The sequence below is a fragment of the Cydia splendana genome, chromosome Z (genome assembly GCF_910591565.1).
Source record: "Cydia splendana chromosome Z, ilCydSple1.2, whole genome shotgun sequence".
In the NCBI taxonomy this organism is placed as follows: Eukaryota; Metazoa; Arthropoda; class Insecta; order Lepidoptera; family Tortricidae; genus Cydia; species Cydia splendana.
The window spans coordinates 5,809,439-5,830,819 of NC_085987.1; the positions used below are offsets into that span (position 1 = coordinate 5,809,439).

The 21,381-nt window shown below is 36.5% G+C and overlaps 1 protein-coding gene across 1 annotated transcript in view; it reads right to left on the reverse strand.

Annotated features, from left to right (window-relative positions):
- Nucleotides 1-21,381, reverse strand: part of LOC134805027 (arrestin, lateral eye-like) — a 101,624-nt gene that overhangs the window by 28,962 nt on the left and 51,281 nt on the right. Inside the window, exons 4-5 of the mRNA XM_063778319.1 lie at nucleotides 20,117-20,264; nucleotides 1,185-1,341 (exon numbers count right to left, since the gene is read on the reverse strand). Coding sequence (XP_063634389.1) covers nucleotides 1,185-1,341; nucleotides 20,117-20,264 — 305 coding nt within the window. The remainder of the gene's footprint in view (nucleotides 1-1,184; nucleotides 1,342-20,116; nucleotides 20,265-21,381) is intronic.

Below are 21,381 nucleotides of genomic sequence, written 5' to 3' on the forward strand. Positions count from 1 at the left end.
ACGTTGTGAAAAATACAAAAATATAGTAGCCTAAATAAAACTGATGATTTATGGATAGGCAGGATTACGGATACACATGTCGCCAAGTTTGCGCTTTAAAGAGAGTGAAAGATTGCTCTTCATTAGTGTCTTTTCTACATGAAGTATGATCCATGCTAGACCGGGCCGGGGCCGGGCCGGAGCTTACGGCGCTCGTCGTTCTCTATGGAAAGCACCACGTGATCACCGATCAGTCGTCATAGAAAATGACGTGTCTGACGCCGCGGCCCAGGCACGGGCTGGTCTAGCGTGAGTCATCCTTTATGCAAATATAAGGTACCTACACAAAATGTTTAGTAAAATATCCAACGACATCCGAATTTTAGTCTAACTAAACAAATACAATTTATTTATTTTTTTGAACTTGACGGTTTTTATTCGAGTTTGAATGTCAGATTCTGTGATCCTATAGCTGCCAAACAAGCATCAATCTTGAGTTTCGTATCAAATTCGTTTCCGAATAACCTCATATTGGAAACCCGATAGCCCAAAGCTGGATGACAGGCAAACAAGCCGATTTATGCGTTTTAGGCTGCTGGTCACTACTAAACATCCATGTCTACACGCGATTTTAGGCTTTAAGCCTTTGAGCGTTACTGGTGTATTTGCTTGCACAAAGAAATGAAACTTCAATATAGAGGACCATTTCGTCGAACAGATGTAGGTACCTACCTAATGTAGGAACTTGTGTATGACATAATGTTGTCCGTAAATAGGTGATCTTTCAACGAAGCATTTGTAGACGAATTTTACTAAAGATTTATGTACCTACCTAAGTAAACCTAACCTAACCTTTTTAATAATAGTTGATTAGTTTTATTTTTGAATAACTCTTATTTAAGGTTAAAAAAAAGTAAACGTGATTTAAAGTAGGTACGAGGGACGAATCTATCACGCTTAAAAATCTTTTACAATGTTTGAATATTGCGCTAGCTTGTCCAAGAGTTTCCAAACTTTTTCGCAGTGCGATTCCCTTATCTCCCTTGTATCTATATTAAGAATGAAAATACCTGCGCGTAGCTCTAGAACTAAGCATACAGGTTCCCGACGTCCCTAAGCCAAAACCGCGACGATTTGGCACGACCCGTTTCACAGGTTGAACCTATAGGCTACACTATAAAAAATAAATACGTATTAAACAGTACCTCAGTAACTGGTGGTGCGCCATAGCGCTCAAGGAGCTGTGCGCGGGCGACGGCGGCGGCAGCGCGGCGGCGGCCGCGGCCCGCGACGCGCCCTGCAGCACCCTGATGCCCATGCGCACCATGTTGCGCCGCGATACCTTCTCGTCGACTTTCTCCGCTGCTGACAGAGTGACGATTAGTGCCTCTATTCGAGACTTGCCAATACATGAATTAATTTAAAGTTAAATTTACAAGATTTTCATATACTTTTTTCTAAACTTAACTATATTTATTTTCTCTCTCTCTATGTTAAATTTCTGAGAATGTATTAAATAACAAAATAAAAAAGCAATCACTAGACTGGAATCGTATCCTAGACTGTAAATAATAATAGTCGTATAAATTGTAATTGCTTTGCTTAAAGGATGACTCACGCTAGACCGGGTGGTTGCCGGGCCGAGACGTCCCGCATGTCATTTCTATCATGGCTGATCGGTGATCACGTGATGTTTTCCATAGAAAAAGAAGCGCCGGAAGCTCCGGTCCGGCTCGGTCTAGCATGAGTCATCCTTTAATCAAACAGAAAAATACCCGACTACACGTGTAGATCTAAGCTTTCGTTTTATTTGACTACAGCTTCTACATTATGCCAACTAAAGCTAGACTTAACTATATTTTATTAAATCCCCGTTTCAGTAAATTGTATTTAATTTGCCAGTTGCTTGCAATTTACCAGAAATCCCCTGGAAATTTTAGCTCAGTTATGATTTTAGCTGTGTGGGTTTACACGTGTATGGTATACACATAAATAAATGATTGCATATAATATTGGAGTCGTTATTATATTATTTCGTTTTCGTCTTGACTAATCCACTTGATCCATACTTAAGGAAAACAATTCATATATTCATATTTATTAAGACGAAACAGGAGCTGAGTTTTAAATATTTTAGGTAAATATACCCGTCTCGCTAACGGAAGTAGTGCGATAAGGACAAGGCGAAAAATCCTGCGTAAAAATCTCAAAAATCGAGGTTTCGTACTCCTCTGTTTCCTCCTCCAAAACTTAACCAATCGTAACCAAATTTGGAAATCTAAATGATTATGAAATTATCTGTGTCGGACCGTTTTGCTTTTTTGGCTAATTGATATGAGTTTTGAATGCCACGCCTCTCATTGCGGCATAGTCAATTAGGCCATTTTGGCCATTTTTGAAGGGCTCTAGCGCCTTAAAAAACAAAAATATCATAAAAAGCAAAACGGTCCGACACAGATATTGACAATATTAATCTGTGTTGAAAAAAATCATTGCTCTAGCTTCAAAAACCACGGAGGAAAACGAGGAGTACGTTTGTATGGAGAAATGACCACTCCCGTTGGCTCTTAATAGAGATAACTTCGATTATCTGTTTAACTTGCTGAAAGGTTGCAACTATTTTTCCTATGTGGTCACCATCTTGTTTGGGGTATAATTTTATTTTTATTTTATTTTATTTTTTATTACATACATGGAAAACCAACAGCTATAAACATTTCCAAAAACTAAAATAGATTCACAGAGCCAATTACAGGTTCTCACTTATAAAAATTAAGTAGGTAAATAAAGAAGAAATATAATCACAAATCAGTTACACACACAAGTTAAGCAACAGCACAAGCCAAGGTTCCTGTGTACAACTAGCTGCAAAACTGCATAGGCACATTAGGAATGGAAAACATTCATAAAGTGGCCATGCACTTCCACCGCCGACTGCACAAAACTTCAAGAAAAAACCGAAATACAGAAAATACAAATATATATACAAGTGCACCCATGTAGTACTCGTATACTTCAGTAAGCCAAGCCCGAACCCGCGCTAGAAGTATCACCCATAAAAAATGCAATTAATTTATTTCTTATTACCGATATGCTATCACTAAATACATCGAAGTCTAAATTCAGTAAAACTTTATTTAAACTCATGCCTGCCCTGCACAAGAAACTGTTTTTTCTATATTTAGTGGAAGCCTGGTTAATACTAATGGGACGAAAGTGCCTTAACCTTCTTAAGGGAACAGTGAAAGAAATTTTACTGAGTAAACTAGGACAATCGACATGGCCTTTAATAATATTTATTAAATACAAAATGTCAGCAATTTCACGGCGTTTAACAAGTGGGATTAAGTGATGTTTCTTACATAGCATAATAACAATAAAGCCTTTATTTTCATCCTTAATCTATCTTACATAACACAGCGTACAAACAACGCATCAAAAAAATCTGCCTTCCTGGATATATTTTACAAATAGAAATAAATATACAGTTCACGTTCAAAAGTATCTGTTCTAGTCTAATTGTTGTACATACAGAGACAATATCTCTTTTTCCTATCACTACTGTAGTACATTCAGAATCCTTGATTTAAATATTCGCGCCTTCGTTAAGATGTTCATTCTCTGACTCACTCTCTCCCGTCATATCTGTTTAGTGAGTAACATGTAGTAGCTATAGTTTAATTGAAATAAAATATATTCAAGTGTTTGGAAGTGTAGATGTGTATTAATTAATTACCGTCCACCTACCGCACCTAAATATACACCGTGTTTTTTTTGAGTTCCGTTAATTTCAAGGGTGCATTCCTGAGCTCAAATCAAGTAAATTTCTCAAAGACACCAATATTCTAATTAACTCCATTTCGGAGATAATCAATAATTATTTTTTTTCCTATAAGGCCTCTACAAGGGTGTACACTTGCCTTAGGGCCGGTTTACATATTGATTAGTGTTTAGAATGAGTTCATACATTTGCTACTAAACTTAAGTACAATCTCGGTCGATCGATGTTCGAAATTACATTGATATGTCACAGATTTCAATTGTTTGGTTGAGTTAAATGTAATGCCGGTGTTACAACAACGCTATAAGCTACATTTAATTACTTTTAAACTTAATTTTATTTAAAAAAAAGCAAAAAAAAAAAAATTAAGTTGAAAATTAACTATGCCATTTAGTTCTCTTAAACGTACTTAACCATACCCCGAAGTTAACGGAGTCAGCCTTGTCTACCCAATTTTATTCAAACGAATGCAGTTGGCGCGCATGGTCGGGCTCGCTACATTTTTTATTTTTGCCGTCACTTTCAGGCCACTTTACCCGAATTCTTTTCAAAACATGCCCTGTCGACTTGTGCAAGTGACGTTACATTTTTTAAAAGTGTAGAGTATTTTTTTCGCAACAAAAAGAACCCGCTACCGCCACCGTCCCATTACTGCTTCTGGTACCGTAAAATGGGGCGAGTAGGCGCAAAACTGACATTCATACCTCGATAACATTTTATTTTTACTTACTATAGTTCCTCTCTCAACTCTCCCCGCGAACCCTACTCATTTTACGGTAAATTATTTTTAGTATCAGAATTGGATTTTTTAGTCATATTATATAGTCCTGCATTGTTCTTGGGGTTATTTTAAATCAATAAATAAATATTATGGTACAATCTTACATAAATCGAAACATTCCCACAGTACTTAAGCTCAATAAAGTTTGTGTCACTTCATTTCTCAAAATAGTGATGCCGTATGGCACCGCAAGGTGTAAACCGTAAGTTTGAATGACTGTATCACTCTTGAAATCTCTACTCGTTTGTGGTTCGATTTTGTGACTCGCACTCGTACCTCGTGCCGCACCCGGTCTGTCAAAAACATTATAAACACCATCTCGGCAATGTTTTTCTCATATTTCCAAAAGAAATCTCATTTTCCTGTGACATTAATTAATCTGAAAAAGCAATAACGGGAAATAAATGAGAAGGGAGTGTCGTCAGCAGAACCGTCGGTTTGTACAATGTTTGTTCTTTAAAAAGGGAAATGTATTTTTGCTACTGAAAAAGGCAGGTAAATGTGTTTGAGAGTGCTAACCAAAACAAAATCTAGCCCACTATGGAGCTAAAGCGGCTTTTAGAGAAACAAAGAATAACATGATATTTGCGGGCGTGTAATTAATTTCACTGCGTCTTTGTATAAAACAATTATTTAGAATCCTGTACAAGCGACGCCATATTGAACCGAGAATGGGTCTTGAGAAAGGAAAAAGTTGCGAAAATTGTTTAACGGAAGCCGCGGACGCAACTAGTCTCGCATTTGGTTGATTAATTATATGAAAGAATATTTTAAAGTTAATAAAATACCTAAGTTTAACTTCTGACGATGGTTTATTATGCAAAACAATAAAGGGTAAGGTACGGATAGCACAGCTCACGGCAATATAGGATTAAGGGGGTTTATTCAATGTCGACCTTCCGACCGTCCAGAATAGTCAATATACCTTTGCGTTTAAATTTAAATATAGAATGGCCTACATTTTCGTCCTTTTTAACCGACTATGAAATAGCCAGAGAAAAGAGTTATTTAAAGTGGAATAAATATGAAGTTTAAGAATAATTCCAGTTTAGAATTTGACAGCGAATGCAGATGGTGCTGTACCTACGGATTCGTATACATTATGTGGTAAATGAGGATGTCACAAGTTGACATTTGACAACGAGGAGGCAAACTGACATTTTATCACGCCAGGTGGCACCTCCCTAATCGTTAGCTGTTAAATCACATACATTTTTCCAATAAATTGTAAACATTCTCCTTTTTCTCCAAAGTACTCCAATATTGTGCGACAAATTGTGGAAATATAGGATCTCCCTTTTTTCCCAAGGACCCGATATATGCACAATTCGGTGAGAAAAAGCTTTAGGTATCCAAATGACAAAGGCCGATTTTATAGGCTGCATTTTAGGGAGGTAAATATTTTTGAAAGAGCTGAGTTTTAATGAAGTACTTAGTAACTACATCATTCACAAAACACATCGTCATTTATTTTATACGTTCTTATACACATTTATGTCAAATTCAGGCCACGAGTTTCGTTATTATTTATATTTTAGCATTCTTACAATAAATAAAGTGTACCGAGCTTAATTGCACCACGGGGCATCGGACATAATTTAATAACTATACCTTTTATTAAGTTTCCTTTCATCACACAAGCTTGTAAAGTCACTCTTTTTTTTACACGACGAGTAAGTGGCAAAGTAATTTGATGCAAATTCGATCGAATGATGATTCTGAATGATAAATATTTAAAAGCTTTCATTTGGATTTGATTTGTAAAATTTTACAGTTAGTGTTTTTCTCACGTTGTGGGCAAAAATGTTGTTTCACTCGGCAGCAAAGTTTTTTTAACCCTCGTGCCTTGACACCCGCAATGTTAAAAAATCCGATTTAGAATCTTCGAATTTTGGAGTCATTCAATCGCTCGGGTATCAATATTAGCACGACGAGTCAAACAGCAATTTTACCGCCTTGTAAAAGAAATATTTTTTTCTTTTTAGTAGTCCGATTTTGTTCTACGGTGCTATTTTTAGGGTTCCGTACCCAAAGGGTAAAACCCTATTACTAAGACTCCGCTGTCCGTCCGTCCGTCCGTCCGTCCGTCACCAGGCTGTATCTCACGAACCGTGATAGCTAGACAGTTGAAATTTTCACAGATGATGTATTTCTGTTGCCGCTATAACAACAAAAATACTAAAAACAGAATAAAATAAAGATTTAAGTGGGGCTCCCATACAACAAACGTGATTTTTGACCGAAGTTAAGCAACGTCGGGCGGGGTCAGTACTTGGATGGGTGACCGTTTTTATAGATAATGGTACGGAACCCTTTATTTGCGAGTCCGACTCGCACTTGGCCTGTTTTTTACTTTATTTACTTAAGTAAGTAAGACAAGCGAAAAGAAAAGGTGATTTTAACAGTTCGTATTGTGTATTTCTGCGTAGCGGCAGAATTCAGCCTATTTGATGAATGAGGTAGATATATACTCGCTCGGGTGTCATTCTGAATCCCTAATAACGTTTGTCCTAAAGTCACTTGCCCTAACTGGTTTGTCCTAATGGGCACATGCCCTTACAATCAATTGTCATAACGATTATTTTCCATAATGTAAGGTTCTGAAAAATGGTTAGGCTTTAGAACTTGCTGCCACAAAAGTGGGTTAGGTTAGGGTTAGAACTGCGACCCTCGCAAAAAAGAAAACATGCTTAATAACATTAGGATAAGTAATCAATAATAAGGGAAACCAAAATTAGGGTTTTTAGTGTTAGGACAACTGATAATTATGACAAACAATATTAGGGAATGCAAAGATAGGTGAAAATACTTTAGGGATTCAGATATAGATCCTACTCGCTCATGTGCCTCGGGTGATAATGTTATGTAGGTACGTTTTCAACAAACTACAAAAAAAACGAAAGATTTCTAAATGTTTAATTGTTTATCCTTCAATAACTAAGTCCTTCCACAAGTGTACCTATACGCATTGTTTGGATTTCAGACTATATAGTTAGAGTTAGACCAAGAAAAGTCTGCAACGATTTTGATATAAAATATATATTTTTGTTACCTATATAAAACTATTTAAAACAATGACCTACATTATTACTTTGGTACAATAATATAGAGAGGAAACGGGGGAGGAGCCAAATGACGGAGCGAGATGCACTTATGGAACTTTTAGTTGGAGTAGCAGAGAAAGCGGTATTATTGCTTGTCCTTGTCACAGTCTCACTTTTTGTTTGTTCCCCACCGTAAATTTAGTATGTTTTATGATGGGCAACAAATAACCCGACCGAATTACGTAGATTGTTTTTGGTATGTTGTCAGGAATGTTAAAACGTGTTTTTAATATTGTCGCATTGCGTATATTCTATTCCTCACAGGCGCACGCGTATAGCTCATATATGTAATAGGTACTAGGTCTATGTTTGCAGCGCTTTACTTGCCAGTTGCCACGTTTATTAATATTTAAGCAAGTTATGGAAATGTGGGCCGGGGCCGGATTGTGCTTAGGTAGGTATTTAAGTTATTTTCTATCGAGCGACAATTATGTTAAATAATAACGTTGTTGCAGTTTCTATCCAAAGAAAGGTGACGACCTTCCGCGTTTCCATACAAACGTAGGTCCCATTTTCCTTTCTGAATATTAACAATATTGAAATTATTTTTATACAATTTGATGTCATTTAGCTATTTCCGATTTTTTCATTATTATATATGAGTTTTACGAGCATCTAAAAATTTGTATGAGGCCTGATTTTCGCTCTTAACTTTTATAATAATTAAAATAATGAAAAAAATCAACGGTCGGGCATAGCTATGACTAAAATACATAAAATTATGTATAAATATTTTCCATCGTATCTGGGGGCACGGCCGTGCCCCCGCCAAGACGAGACAAAGGGCAAAAGGCACTGCATATCTTTTCTCGGCACGTTTCGCCGTATTTTCGAACCTTCGTAGTTTCGGCTTGGATAATGCTAGAGAGCTGAAATTTTTTGTATACTATGTAGTTAGTGCACTTATCAAAAACACTAAGTTTTATTAGGCTACCTATTGTACGTAAAATTTTATAGATACTTTAATTTTCACTGTCCGTACTATATGAAATTCGTGTCATAGAAAATACAGACTACTTCCTGAAGACCTAGAAGGCTGAAATTTGGCATGTAAAGATAGGTCTGTATGCTAACACATATGGTTATGAGAAATCTGTAACTTTCGCCCTGCAACCCCTTGAAATGGGGGTACCTAAAAATTGCTGTAAACCTGAAAACATTGGTTCCTGAAGTCCTAGAATCGTGAAATTTTGTGTGGTAGCAGTGATTGGAGTGCTAATAAAGAAACAATAATAATAATAAAAAAAGTTTTCGAAGTGCAGATTTGAACCAGCTTCACGTAAACCAGCCAAGTAGCGCCCTCTATATTGGCACTGTTTCTTGTCGTAAACTTTTCGAAACCTTACTTACCTACAACTTCAAACACAAGGGAGGTTCTGTGAGCTGAAGAACCTCGTGAACATAGCCAAGTTGAGCGTGTTGGATTGACCCACGAACGTCTTATTAATCGTCATAATCTCAAGATTACGAAAGTAAACACAGAATTACGAAATAAAACGGGAACGATGAGAAATCCTGCAGTGAAAACATGAATCTAGAAAGAAATACTTTTGTACACCTATGCGTATACCATTCATACTATTCCGTAAATGAAGTGCGGTTTTTTTTTTCAGAAAAAATTTCAAAATCTGGCGTGTAAATATAACTGAAATCTTTTTCTCATATAATATGAAGCAATATTTTGATCTCGTTTGTAGTTCATTATTTCCGAGTTACCTATTTCCTAATAAAAGTGAACATATTGTTAGTAGGGAATATTACGGGAATGCTGCGTAGGTGGCGCCACTACCACTATCTGTCACAATCTGGGGGTCTACCGTGAAACAAGAGATTCGAAATTTCGTTATCTAACCACTCTATCACTCTTGATAAATAGGCAGATAACTCAATTTCATTTTCGCATTTCCCGGTAGGTCCTTGTTAACAAACCGCCTTGATGCATCAATGTCATATTTTATTGTCTGTGAAAACTTGTCAAACACAGTTTAAGGTACAGTATGTATAAGTTACTCTATGATTTTACTAGAGGCGGTAGTGCTGCACTCTGGCGGCAGAACATTGCAGTAATATCCCCTATTGACCATTTGTAATACTTCTTTCAACAATAATAAGGTTTATTTAAAGTTGGCGTTGCTTGCAAATATATGACAGATTGATAAAAAATGGATGCGTTTCGTTGTATAAAAGGAGTAGTATATATTATTATCATTATTTTGAATACATTTACATCTCCTTTAAACCAAAATGCAAAGACAATTAAGTATTTTTTCTAAACTACGTTTGTTAGGTATTTTGACAGCCGTCTGTAATTTAAACGTAGATACAAAAATAAAATGATATTGTGATATTTTTAATAGTATCGAAACGCACGTATGTCAGCTATGGGGCTATGACAGACAGTGGCAGTTAGTGTCAAACTAGAATACAGACTTGTCTAGAGTCTGGCTAGCCAAATTTTGTTGACAGATATTTCCTTGTTGCATCACCAATTGTCTATGCTATTAAAAAAAGTTAAAAGTCTGTTGTCAATTTATGTCATCCATTCAAATTGTTCGCGGTTTATAAGGCGTTTATTTTAAATAATACTTAAATAATATTAATAATGACTATACCGAGTGACGTCCGCAACCTATTATTTAAGCTCGTAAATAATTACGACAATGTGCGAAGTCGACGTGAAGCGTTTTATAACGAAAAACTGCAATGTTTACAAGTCGGAAACAATTCGCGTAGGTTGGTGCTCTATTAATATTTTGATACTTTAAGTACTAGTTCTAAATTTCTAACATTTCCCTATAACTTTGATTAAGTATGTGAATTTATTAATACCTGAATCTCATAAATAGGACAAGTGTGTAAAAGAAACGGATAAACTAGAAGTTCTGGAAAATATTCAGATTCAGATTCAGATCTTTATTTGATCTTTATCAATAAAATCAAAACATTGGATCGTAATCATATGTGTTTGTCGTTGACTATACTTTACATAGTGGTAGAAATTAATGTGAGCTGACTTTGAGTGCAGTCAACGTATATTTAACTTATTTCCTTATTAAATACCTTACGTGTGCACAGAATATAAAAAATATTTTCTAGTATCAAAACTATAATTCCTACTACACACAGTGAGACCAGCCCAAGATTTTTTTAATTTCCCGCCAAAACTTTGGGTAATATTTCAGTAGCCAGACTCTACCCACCATAAAGCTTAGTGCAAAGAGAATATATAGCACTTTAGTGAAAAAACCTCACGGTTTGTGTGAATTTGAGGGTTATGTCAATGCTAATAAAGATGTTGACGACGCAAAGCTTTTGTTAATAAATGTATTGATTAACGGAAATAAATAATGTAATGTCTTTTTATTATTAGGTATTTCTAATTCCCGTTTCATTTACACCCAAGATTATATATTGTTCCGTAATAAAATCCGTATATAATTACTGTAATAGTATGTACCATACACGCGATGGTTTTTCCTACGGGCCCAAAATCGACGATCTCCTTTCTGCATTAGATGTAAGCATGTAGATATTAGCTAGAACACGTCTCAAAAAAGAAAAAAAATGTCTAATGATATTGAAACCGCTACTTTTTTAGGCACTGATCTACAATGGCTCTATCATTTTGTAAATTTTCCAAAAACTGAATAGGTACGTATTCAAACCACACAAGAACACAAAATACACAAAAATCGGTTGAGTAAGCTGAATCAGAGACCTTCGTTAACGCTTGGGTCATGAAAAAAATCCCTATTATGTTTATAATAATGCTTTAAAATTTCTAGAAACTTACAATTGATAGTACATAAAATTCCTGACTTATAATTTATATAGGCCCTAGATAGATTGCGCTAGCAATAGGTACGTAACTTTTATAAAAACCTAAAGGTGTAAAGTGTTTTAAAATTATGCCTGTGTTTATTTGACCTTGTATTATTGTAGTTTCTATAAACGAATATGTAATTTTTAGCCTATTTCTAGCTGGTATATCAACTCTTACAAAAATTTATGAAATCCCACCAAAACATTTCATGTAAAGTGTTGCCAAGACTAGGCGCATAAAGTTTTTACACTAAAAAGATATCAGATCCTGTAGTAGGTACCAAGACTTTTACTCTGTCAGTCCTGACTTTATAAGCTCTAACTGTATAAAGCCAACATCTTGGTCAAACAGTGCGGCTTGGCCGTTTCGTTGCAGTCACATAAACACTCCCTCGGTGGACTTGTTGTGCAAAGTAGTAACACAGGTCTTTCAAATTCTGAAAGTGTCATAACGGGATTGTCCATATGACAGCAACGAAACGGCCAAGCCGTACTGTTTGACCAAGATGTTGGCTTTATACAGTTAGAGCTTATAAAATTAGGACTGACAGAGTAAAAGTCTTGGTACCTACTACGGGATCTGATAATTATCTTTTTAGTGTAAAAACTTTATGCGCCTAGTCCTGGCAACACTTTACATGAAATGTTTTGGTGGGATCAATATAAGATTAAGAAATGTTTATTAGCACAAAAATAACATAAAACTAAAATTCATTTAGAACATAAATATTTATGCTATAAAAGGCTCATTCAGCTTCTTGTTACGTTGTGAGGCCTGGGAGGATGATGAGGACTACGTTTGTATAGTGAATTGATCGTACCCTTTCCTCTTAACAATAAGCATTGTGAAAAGTAAGGTACATCATTATCGATAATAAAGACGAACGATCCACTATATTCAATATTTGTAGAACAGTTCTATAAATAGATTTGTCAATTCAGTGATAAATTCTCGCTCTTTTGACCTTTCGACATCACAAATATCACAATAAAAACGGTGGAATAGAGGAGCCACGTGTAGGTGGAACGAAAATAGTTATTTGTACAACAAGAGATCAAGGTTTGATCTCGTGTAGTACACACAACTTTTCACCGGAGCAGTGAGAACATACCTATTAGACAACTTGAAAAATGTAATCCTTCTTCGTCACTTAATACCCTATGCACTCATGTTTTCTTAAGATATACTAACAATTAAGTTTAATTACCGCAATCGAACACAACAACAAAACGTAATAAATTTCTGTAAATTAATATGGAAATAACGAATATCAACTGACACTAGGAACAAACTTGTATGACGGTGGACGCACATGTGCGTCGGGGGCAGTGAATGTGTTAAACTTTATTTTTATTAATTAATTATTAAGAATTCATACTCGTACGTGGTTTGGAACGATGCGCTCTGACGTTTTTCGGTGGTCAATACCGTATATAAACCGTCAATAGTATACTTATCGTTGAATCATTTGAACTTTTTTTTGTCTGTTTTTTTTTTTGCTAACGGTGTGAAAGGGACAGAGATAATAGAACCCAAGTATTTTGAACTTGTATTAGACCGCATTTTGCTCACTGTTTTAAAGAAGCAAAGTACCCTTGTTCGAACTGCTGAGGTGAAAAATATTGTTTTTATTTATTTAATTCCTGTATCGTCACACAAAAATAACTTCACGAGTTTTCGTGCGAAATTTCAATATCCTAAATTTACTTTACACACTATTGTATATTCTAAGTCTGGAGAAAAAAGTAACCTAGAAAATTTTCGTCCAATATCTATTCTCCCGTGCTTAGTAAAATTTTCGAAATAATCATGCTAAATCAATTACAAGCATTTTTTACTAGAAATAAACTTCTTCATAATCGACAATTTGGTGTGGTCATCAAGCATATTTATGACATATGGGAAGATTCTAGTGATGCGGTAGGATTTTTTTGTGACTTGTCAAAAGCCTTTGGCTGTGTTGAGCACTTGACTTTAAAACTAAAGCTTAAATATTATGGGTTATCTGATGCCGCTATTAACCTAATTTCAAGCTATCTCAGTCAAAGAACACAAACGGTTGTGATTAATGAAACCCAGTCTGAATCCACTGCTATTAAACTAGGAGTACCCCAGGGTTCCATTTTAGGCCCGTTTTTATTCTTAGTCTATATCAATGACCTTCCATGTATCGTAAAAGATCATTATGAAATTGTGTTATTCGCGGATGACACATCTCTAATTTTTAAAGTTAGTCGAAACACTGAAGACTATACAGGCATAAATAGCACCGTGAGTATAGTCTCAAATTGGTTCACAATTAATAATTTGCTGTTAAATTCCAAAAAACGAAATGGATTAGATTCACATTACCTAATGTAAAAACTACTAGTGGCAGTATCTTTATAAATAATGAATGTCTAGAAATGGTGGATAAGACTCTCTTCTTAGGTTTGACCATAGATAAAAATTTGCAATGGAGCCCCATATATTATCTTCTCTAGCAAACCGTTTGAGTTCAGCAGCATATGCAGTCAGAAGGATTAGGCAACTAACTAACGTAGAAACAGCCCGAATGGTGTATTTTAGCTACTTCCACAGCCTAATGTCATATGCAATTCTAGTCTGGGGTAAAGCTGCCGATATACAAACCATTTTTGTATTACAAAAAAGAGAAGTGCGGAACATATATAAGTTAGGGTCACGTGTTTCATTTCACTAAGAGAACGTTTCAAAGAAGTAAATATACTAACAATGGCATCACAATACATTTACGACTGCATATTATATGCTCTAACAAATTTAGAAACCTTTCAGAAAATGCACAGTGCTAGAAATAGTCACAAGATAGCAATAATTAGATCTCGTGTTAAAAGAGTGAAGAAATCTTTTCTAGGAGAGTGTTCTACAATAAGTTACCAAGGGAGGCACTGGATTTACCATTTCCTGGACTTAAAAAATATGTCAAATCTAGTCTACTGCATAAGGCATATAACACAGTCGAAGATTATATTAATGATAAAGATGCATGGCCGTCTATTAATAAATGAATTAATTATCATGAAATGTATTTATATCGGTAGTAAATTGTAATTGATGAATTTTGTATTTTGTAAGCTGTTATTTATTTTTTAATTTAATTTTTATTTATTTATAATGTACTTTGAAGATACAAAAGAGATTGTAAAATCCTACTTGATTAAAAGAGATTCTTTTCTATTCTATTTTATTGGTCTTTAAAACATATCATCCACATATCACATCCCTCCCATCGCATCCTCGCATCTCAATTATCTCTGCCCGGCTAGCACATGATGTGCGCGACAATCGACAGACGAGAAAACGCCGCGACATAGAGCTCGCTCGCGAATCGGTAGCATAAGATCCGCGCGACAACCCGCTGTCTCGCGGACAAATATGTTAAAGCGATACATTTTTGTCGGTTGACAGTTCCACGCGAGATACTCTCGAAACTCGTAGCACAAGTGCACTATGGGATACAAAATATCCCGCGTTTCAACGTCAAAATGAGAGAAATTGTCTTCTAGGCTTGAGGGTCACGAGAAGCACATTTTGTCGAAGTTTTTTGACTTCGGTCCTAAAAGAAAGTAAATTTTGTATAATTTTGAATTTATTTCATATAACAGCATTTTTCTGTTAAAGTACATACAAAAACTGAATTTCATGATTTGTACGTTAGCTAGGTAGGTTAGATGTGCGGTGGTTAACAAAATGCTTGAGTTTGAATAACTCGTTTGTTCTCATAAGGTAAACGAAAATTCAACAGAAAAATTCAAAGGCTAAGATTGCGTCACCACAACAACAAAGCAAATTAATTGACTAGGAGTATATGCCAGAGCCTAACACGGTTCAAGGCATATTTGTTCATAATTAGCATATTTGTTCATAATTTAACCAAATTGTGCATTTACCTATTCCTTTATTTAATTTCAACGCAAAGCTTAAACTTGAGACCGTAGAATTATGGTAGGGAATATTATACTTATCTTGGTCTAACTCTAGGTACTTACTCTGTAGGTGCCACATTACTTAGATCTAAATATCTCAGAGGTCAAAGTAAATAAAGTAACATGATGTTTTAGTATAGTATTTATTTTAAATCTACAATAATTGAGCTCATGCTCAGTTTTCTTTGGATAACTTCTGTTTTTGTGTAAGTATTTGCAGCATAAGAAAACTTAACAAACTAAAACCACATCCATAGCCCGTTAAAATACAGAACACGCAATAATAACTAATTGTTATAAACACTCGACGGTCATTGTATGGAGTAGGTCCCCAACTTGAGCCGTTGTAGGTCGTCCGTGGCAGGAGGACTGCGTCCAGCAATAGCACGCTTAGGTGTGGGCGCCGTGTTTGATGACAGGCTGGCCCATGTACTTAGTCAATTTGTGCAACAGCTAGCTAACAAACTACAAGGGAGTCATGTTGGCCATTATGAGATCTTCAGTCTGTAAATGAGATGTTAGATTTAAAAGCACTATCAATTTTTGGAAAATAAAACGATTGAAAGGAAAAGAGTTATATGAAGATTTCAATTGCGTAGGTACTTACACTATAGGTATCTTCCAAGTAAAGGTGGTAGTGTTTGCCAACATTTTTAACAATCTCAATTATCTTAACAAAACGGCAGTTATTCGTAAGCAGTTGTATGATAATAATTTCCTAATAATAATTTATTTTCAAGTCGTAACAACAAACATCAAAATCAAATTTTGACTGACACACTGTCAAATTTGCTTACTCTTTAATCTTAATACTGCGAGAACGGGAAAAAGTTATCGTGGCTAGTGACGTTCCGTTTTTAAAGCTGACTATTCACGCTTTTTCCGATTATTTTTGTACCGATTCAGTGTTGCAACAAAAGAAAAGTTTGTTCCATGTAGAAATGGCCACCGCGGCTAAGTCGCGCGCGGGATGGCTCTCTCTCGTGGAACTCTTTTCTCGATAAGCGAACTTATGCTACCAAAATCGAGGAATTGACAGATAGAGATAGAAATTTGTGACGGGCGACTGCTGTCTCTCGCGGCGCGAGTTATTCCGCGTGTAATCATGTGCTAGCCGTGCTGGTCGAAACGCAGTCAAAAAGTGTCGCGTGGCTTTTGATTATTTTAACTTTGCGATGTCTAAGGTGCAAACCAATGATTGGGGCAACTTGGATAATAGGATAATATGAGAAATATCTACTAAACTAGAAGCTACTTCTGTAGCAACAGTATACAAGATGGCTCGGTAAGCGTAACAGTAGCGTAAATGTTGCTCAAGTATGATTTGCTTCAAAGTTTAGTAAATAAATATTAGTGATTTTCAAGTAAAATGCGTGCGAGTTAAGCATACAATGAAATGTGTGACCCATTTCCACTTTGTATAAACAAAATGAGCCCATTTTATTGAAAAATAATTATTTTCCAGCTTCCGAACTGTTAATACATATGAAATTAAGCACGTCTGGTTTCACACGCATAATACGATTTGAGTGTCATTGGATCGAATTAAATTAAACCGAACGGTGAGCTGAGGCCGTTTCTGTTTTTAACAATTTGATATGACTGTCATGTTGTTTTGTTTTGATACGACTTTGACAACTTGCGCCGCTGCACGGTCAAGGAATTGAATTTTAATACCATTTCGTACCTTGTCACAGTGACCATGGTATGAGTGAGGCCCCTAGCGACTTTCATATTGATTGTCACTTTGACAAGGTACGATTACGACATGGTACCTACGGGAATTGAATTACCTATTTGACTGTACCAGCGTGAGCAGGTAAGTTTGATTAGATTGGTCCTGACGAAATGGCATAGCCCACTAGAGTTAGAACAAGAAAATTCTGCAGCGATTTTGATAGCCCACGCAGTGCAAGTGTTATTTTAAACGTCATACTTCTATGAAATTATGACGTATAAAAAACACTTGCATTGCGTGGGCTATCAAAATCGCTGCTGACTTTTCTTGGTCTAAGTCTAACAATCGTTGATAGAAAAGAAAAATAATGTCAAGAAATGATCACGTGACATTTCGTTGCATCTGTCATCCCGATATTTTTTCTTTTCGATAGGCGTATGTCGATGTACAATTGTCATATTGGCTAGGCCCCCAGGAGGCATATCTCTCGCACTTAATTCAATTCAATTCAATATATTTATTTCAGACTGCATAGGTCCATAAAATTGTTAGTATTACAAGTACTTACATTTAAGAGTTAGTGCCTACATGCTAAACATACATTTAAATAATTAATAAATATATAATAATTTCCACGGCACAAAACTAATTAACATGTAATAAAAATATATCAAAATTAACCAATGAAAATCCTATGTGGGGGCACGGCCGTGCCCCCGCCAAGACGAGACAAAGGGCAAAAGGCAGTGCATATCTTTTCTCGGCACGTTTCGTGGTATTTTCGAACCCTCGTAGTTTCGGCTTGGATGATGCTAGAGGGCTGAAATTTTTAGTATACCATGGCGTTAGTAAACTTATCAAAAACACCAAGTTTTATTAGGCTACCTATTATACTTACAATTTCATAGATTCTTTAATTTGCACTGTCCGAACCCTATGAAATTCGTGTCATAGAAAATACAGACTACTTCCTGAAGACCTAGAAGGCTGAAATTTGGCATGTAATGATAGGTCTGTATGCTAACACATATGGTGATGAGAAATCTGTAACTTTCGCCCTGCAACCCCTTGAAATGGGGGTACCTAAAATTTGCCGTAAACCTTAAAACATTGGTTCCTGAAGTACTAGAATCGTGAAATTTTGTGTGGGAGCAGTGATCGGAGTGCTAATAAAGAAAACACAATAAAAAAAAAAAAAGTTTTCGAAGTTCAGATTTGAACCAGCTTCACGTAAACCAGCCAAGTAGCGCCCTCTATATTGGCACTGTTTCTTGTCGTAAACTTTTCAAAACCTTACTTCCTCTACAAAGCGAATTTGAAATAGAGGCGGGCGGATTGTCATAGTGAATTTACTTTGACATAACTCCAATTCTGACGGAAATTATTAAAATAAACTTCATTACTTGCCGTCATTCCTTCATTACAATCCCTACACTATCACTAAAAACGTCATTCCTTCAAAGTAATGTCAGTATTCATGATAGTGTCGGGGCCGTATAAAGCTTTTACACTAAAAAGTTATCAGATCCCGTAGTAGGTACCAAGACTTTTACTCTGTAAGTCCTAACTTTATAAGCTCTAAATGTATAAAGCCAACATCTTGGTCAAACAGTACGGCTTGGCCGTTTCGTTGCTGCCATATTTATGAACACTTTCAGAATTTGTAAGACCTGTGTTACTACTTTGTGCAAAAAGTCCACCCAGGGAGTGTTTATGTGACTTGTGAGTGTTTATTTTACATTAAAAGAGGTCTGCCGCCTGTATGCACATAGTTCCAATGCCTCATAATAGGGCACTCACACTTTTCAATAACGGCACTCAGGAGGCTATTGGTACTCTCTCGCACTCTGCGCATCAGGGAGGCAACACGTTTCCGCAGTATCGTATTAAAGCCATCCGTGTTAGCCTCTAGAAACATGCGCGACGCACTACACCAGCGAGGCAGCCCCACAAGCATCCTGAGGGCGTTATTGTACTGGACTCTTAGACTATTGATGGTTTTTTGAGTGTAGTTGGTCCATAGGCTGCAGGTGTAAAAGGTCTGGCAATACGCTTTAAACAATGTGATTTTTACGTCACGTGAGCACCTAGTAAACCTACGAACCAACATATTTGCTCTCATCGCCATAGCCCTTCGTTCACGTTCGATGTCCGCGTCATCGGAGAGGCTCTCGGTAACCCAGTGACCAAGGTACATGAACTCGGTGACCTTTTTCAAGGGGACTCCAAGCAGTTTTACTGGTGGCACTGCTCTCAATTTTCTAGTTCCAGCCTTGAAAACGAGAAGTTCACTTTTCTTAACATTGTACCTTAGTCCATGGGCCGCCGATGGTGCACGTGAAATGCCTGATAACACGAGAACACGATTCAAGATCATATTAAGATAAGATCAAAACTTAATCGAATTGTTAAAAGCGAATCGGCGTCACAAATGTACGAATTAGAATATGACCGGTTGAATAAATTCGCGTTGTACGGCTGTTCTGGCAAAATTGATGTGAAATATGATTGCCATTGTGAATCTTCCATTATATTTCGGAATATTAACAATGATCGCTAACAATAGTAACAATGCTGCCATTATGTGAATGCCTGTGGTTAAAGGATGACTCACGTTAGATCGGGCCGTGTCCCGGCCGGAGCTTCGGTACTTACTTTTCTATGACATGACAGGCGATGACGTGATGCTTTCCAAAACGATGCGCCTGAAGCTCCGGCCCGGACACGGCCCGGTCTAACGTGAGTCATCCTTAAATCTGACACAGCAGGCGAACGCCATATTCTTATGGCTCCTCTACACCAATCGGCAATGATGGTCCATTGGAGAATTTTAATAAACGTCAAAAATTTGATTTCGATACGATATTTAGTGTCAAAAGTGACGTGTTTGTTTTAAAAAACGTCAATTATGACACTAACAGATCCGATCCATATCGTATCGGGATCTAATTTTTAACGTTTATTAAAATTAGAATCAGGCCGTTAGTCTATAAAACAATAGATGCGTCACCAGTAAAACTTACCGATGAAAGCCCGAACGTCGTAAGATGTCCCAATGGGCGCCCCGTGGTACTGCTTAGCGGGTACCAGTTGCACGCTAGGGGGCGCCAGCGGCGTAAGCTCCAGTTGAAACGGGTACGCGTGGGCGCCCAGACGCTTCATTAGGGCCTCCTGGACACAATAAAAAAAAGTAAGTACCTAGGAGATATTGAGGACTGATATAAAATATGTAAAGTAACATCAAAGAGAATAGATAGTATAGAGGGGTCCTGTCATAGTAAATATGGTATTATCTATGAAAAGGGACCTTATTGTCGATGGCGCTTACGACACTAACATCGATGAGCACTAAACGTAGTAGTTTAAAATTGGTGATTCTGGCCCATTTTAGTTATTTTGATTTCCAATTTAGCAATTAAGTTTCTTTGATTACCACCACCATATTTACAGACTTTTACAAGGATTTCATGCATTATTTTCTAGTATGTATAAGTCCTTGAACTACGTTATTGCTTGTCAGAAACACGACGGCTCATTATTTTCTCGATAGAATCTTAAGTTGAAAACATGCCTAACACTGTCTTTATTTCCTTATGTTAGAAGTACTAGGACGAAAATGTATATGAAACTTACTTCAGTCGATAGCTTTTAAGTAAATCTTCATTATTGCTTGTCCTTTTATCGATACGTTAATTTTTTCATTCATCATTTGATGAATTCAACATTTTGCCTACTAAATTACACCCTACGCGGCAATACCTTGCGCCTATTCCTCACGCCAGTACGCCCGTGACCACTGTCAGCGTCGGACCTGTGCTAGTTTAGCGGACGTTTCATAAAATGGGTAATCACAGTATAAATATGCAAATATGTTATACACACAATGTTTTTCAACATACTTACGAAGAAAAGCAAAATAATTCTTAAATACGGTGACATTTCAGACATTCGTCCGTCATATTGTCATTTTATAACAAGTTGGGCAGCAAAGGCACACACCCATCTAACCAATCCGGAATTCAGTCACGATTGATAAATTGTGTAAACATATTTTAAAAGGCTATAAAATTAATCAAATTGAATAATTTAGACTGGTCACATTTTTGTAAAAATCGATTTCTACTGGCAAAACATATTACTTTTTGGCAACCGGGTTTTTTAACCTAATTAGACCCCGCTCAATCCGAATTTGCCGGTTGCTTGATCGAATTCTTGACTGGAAGTGAGATATGTGATATTAAAGGTCCCTTTTTTTAGTTTTTCGTGAATAACTCGTAAACGGTGGCCA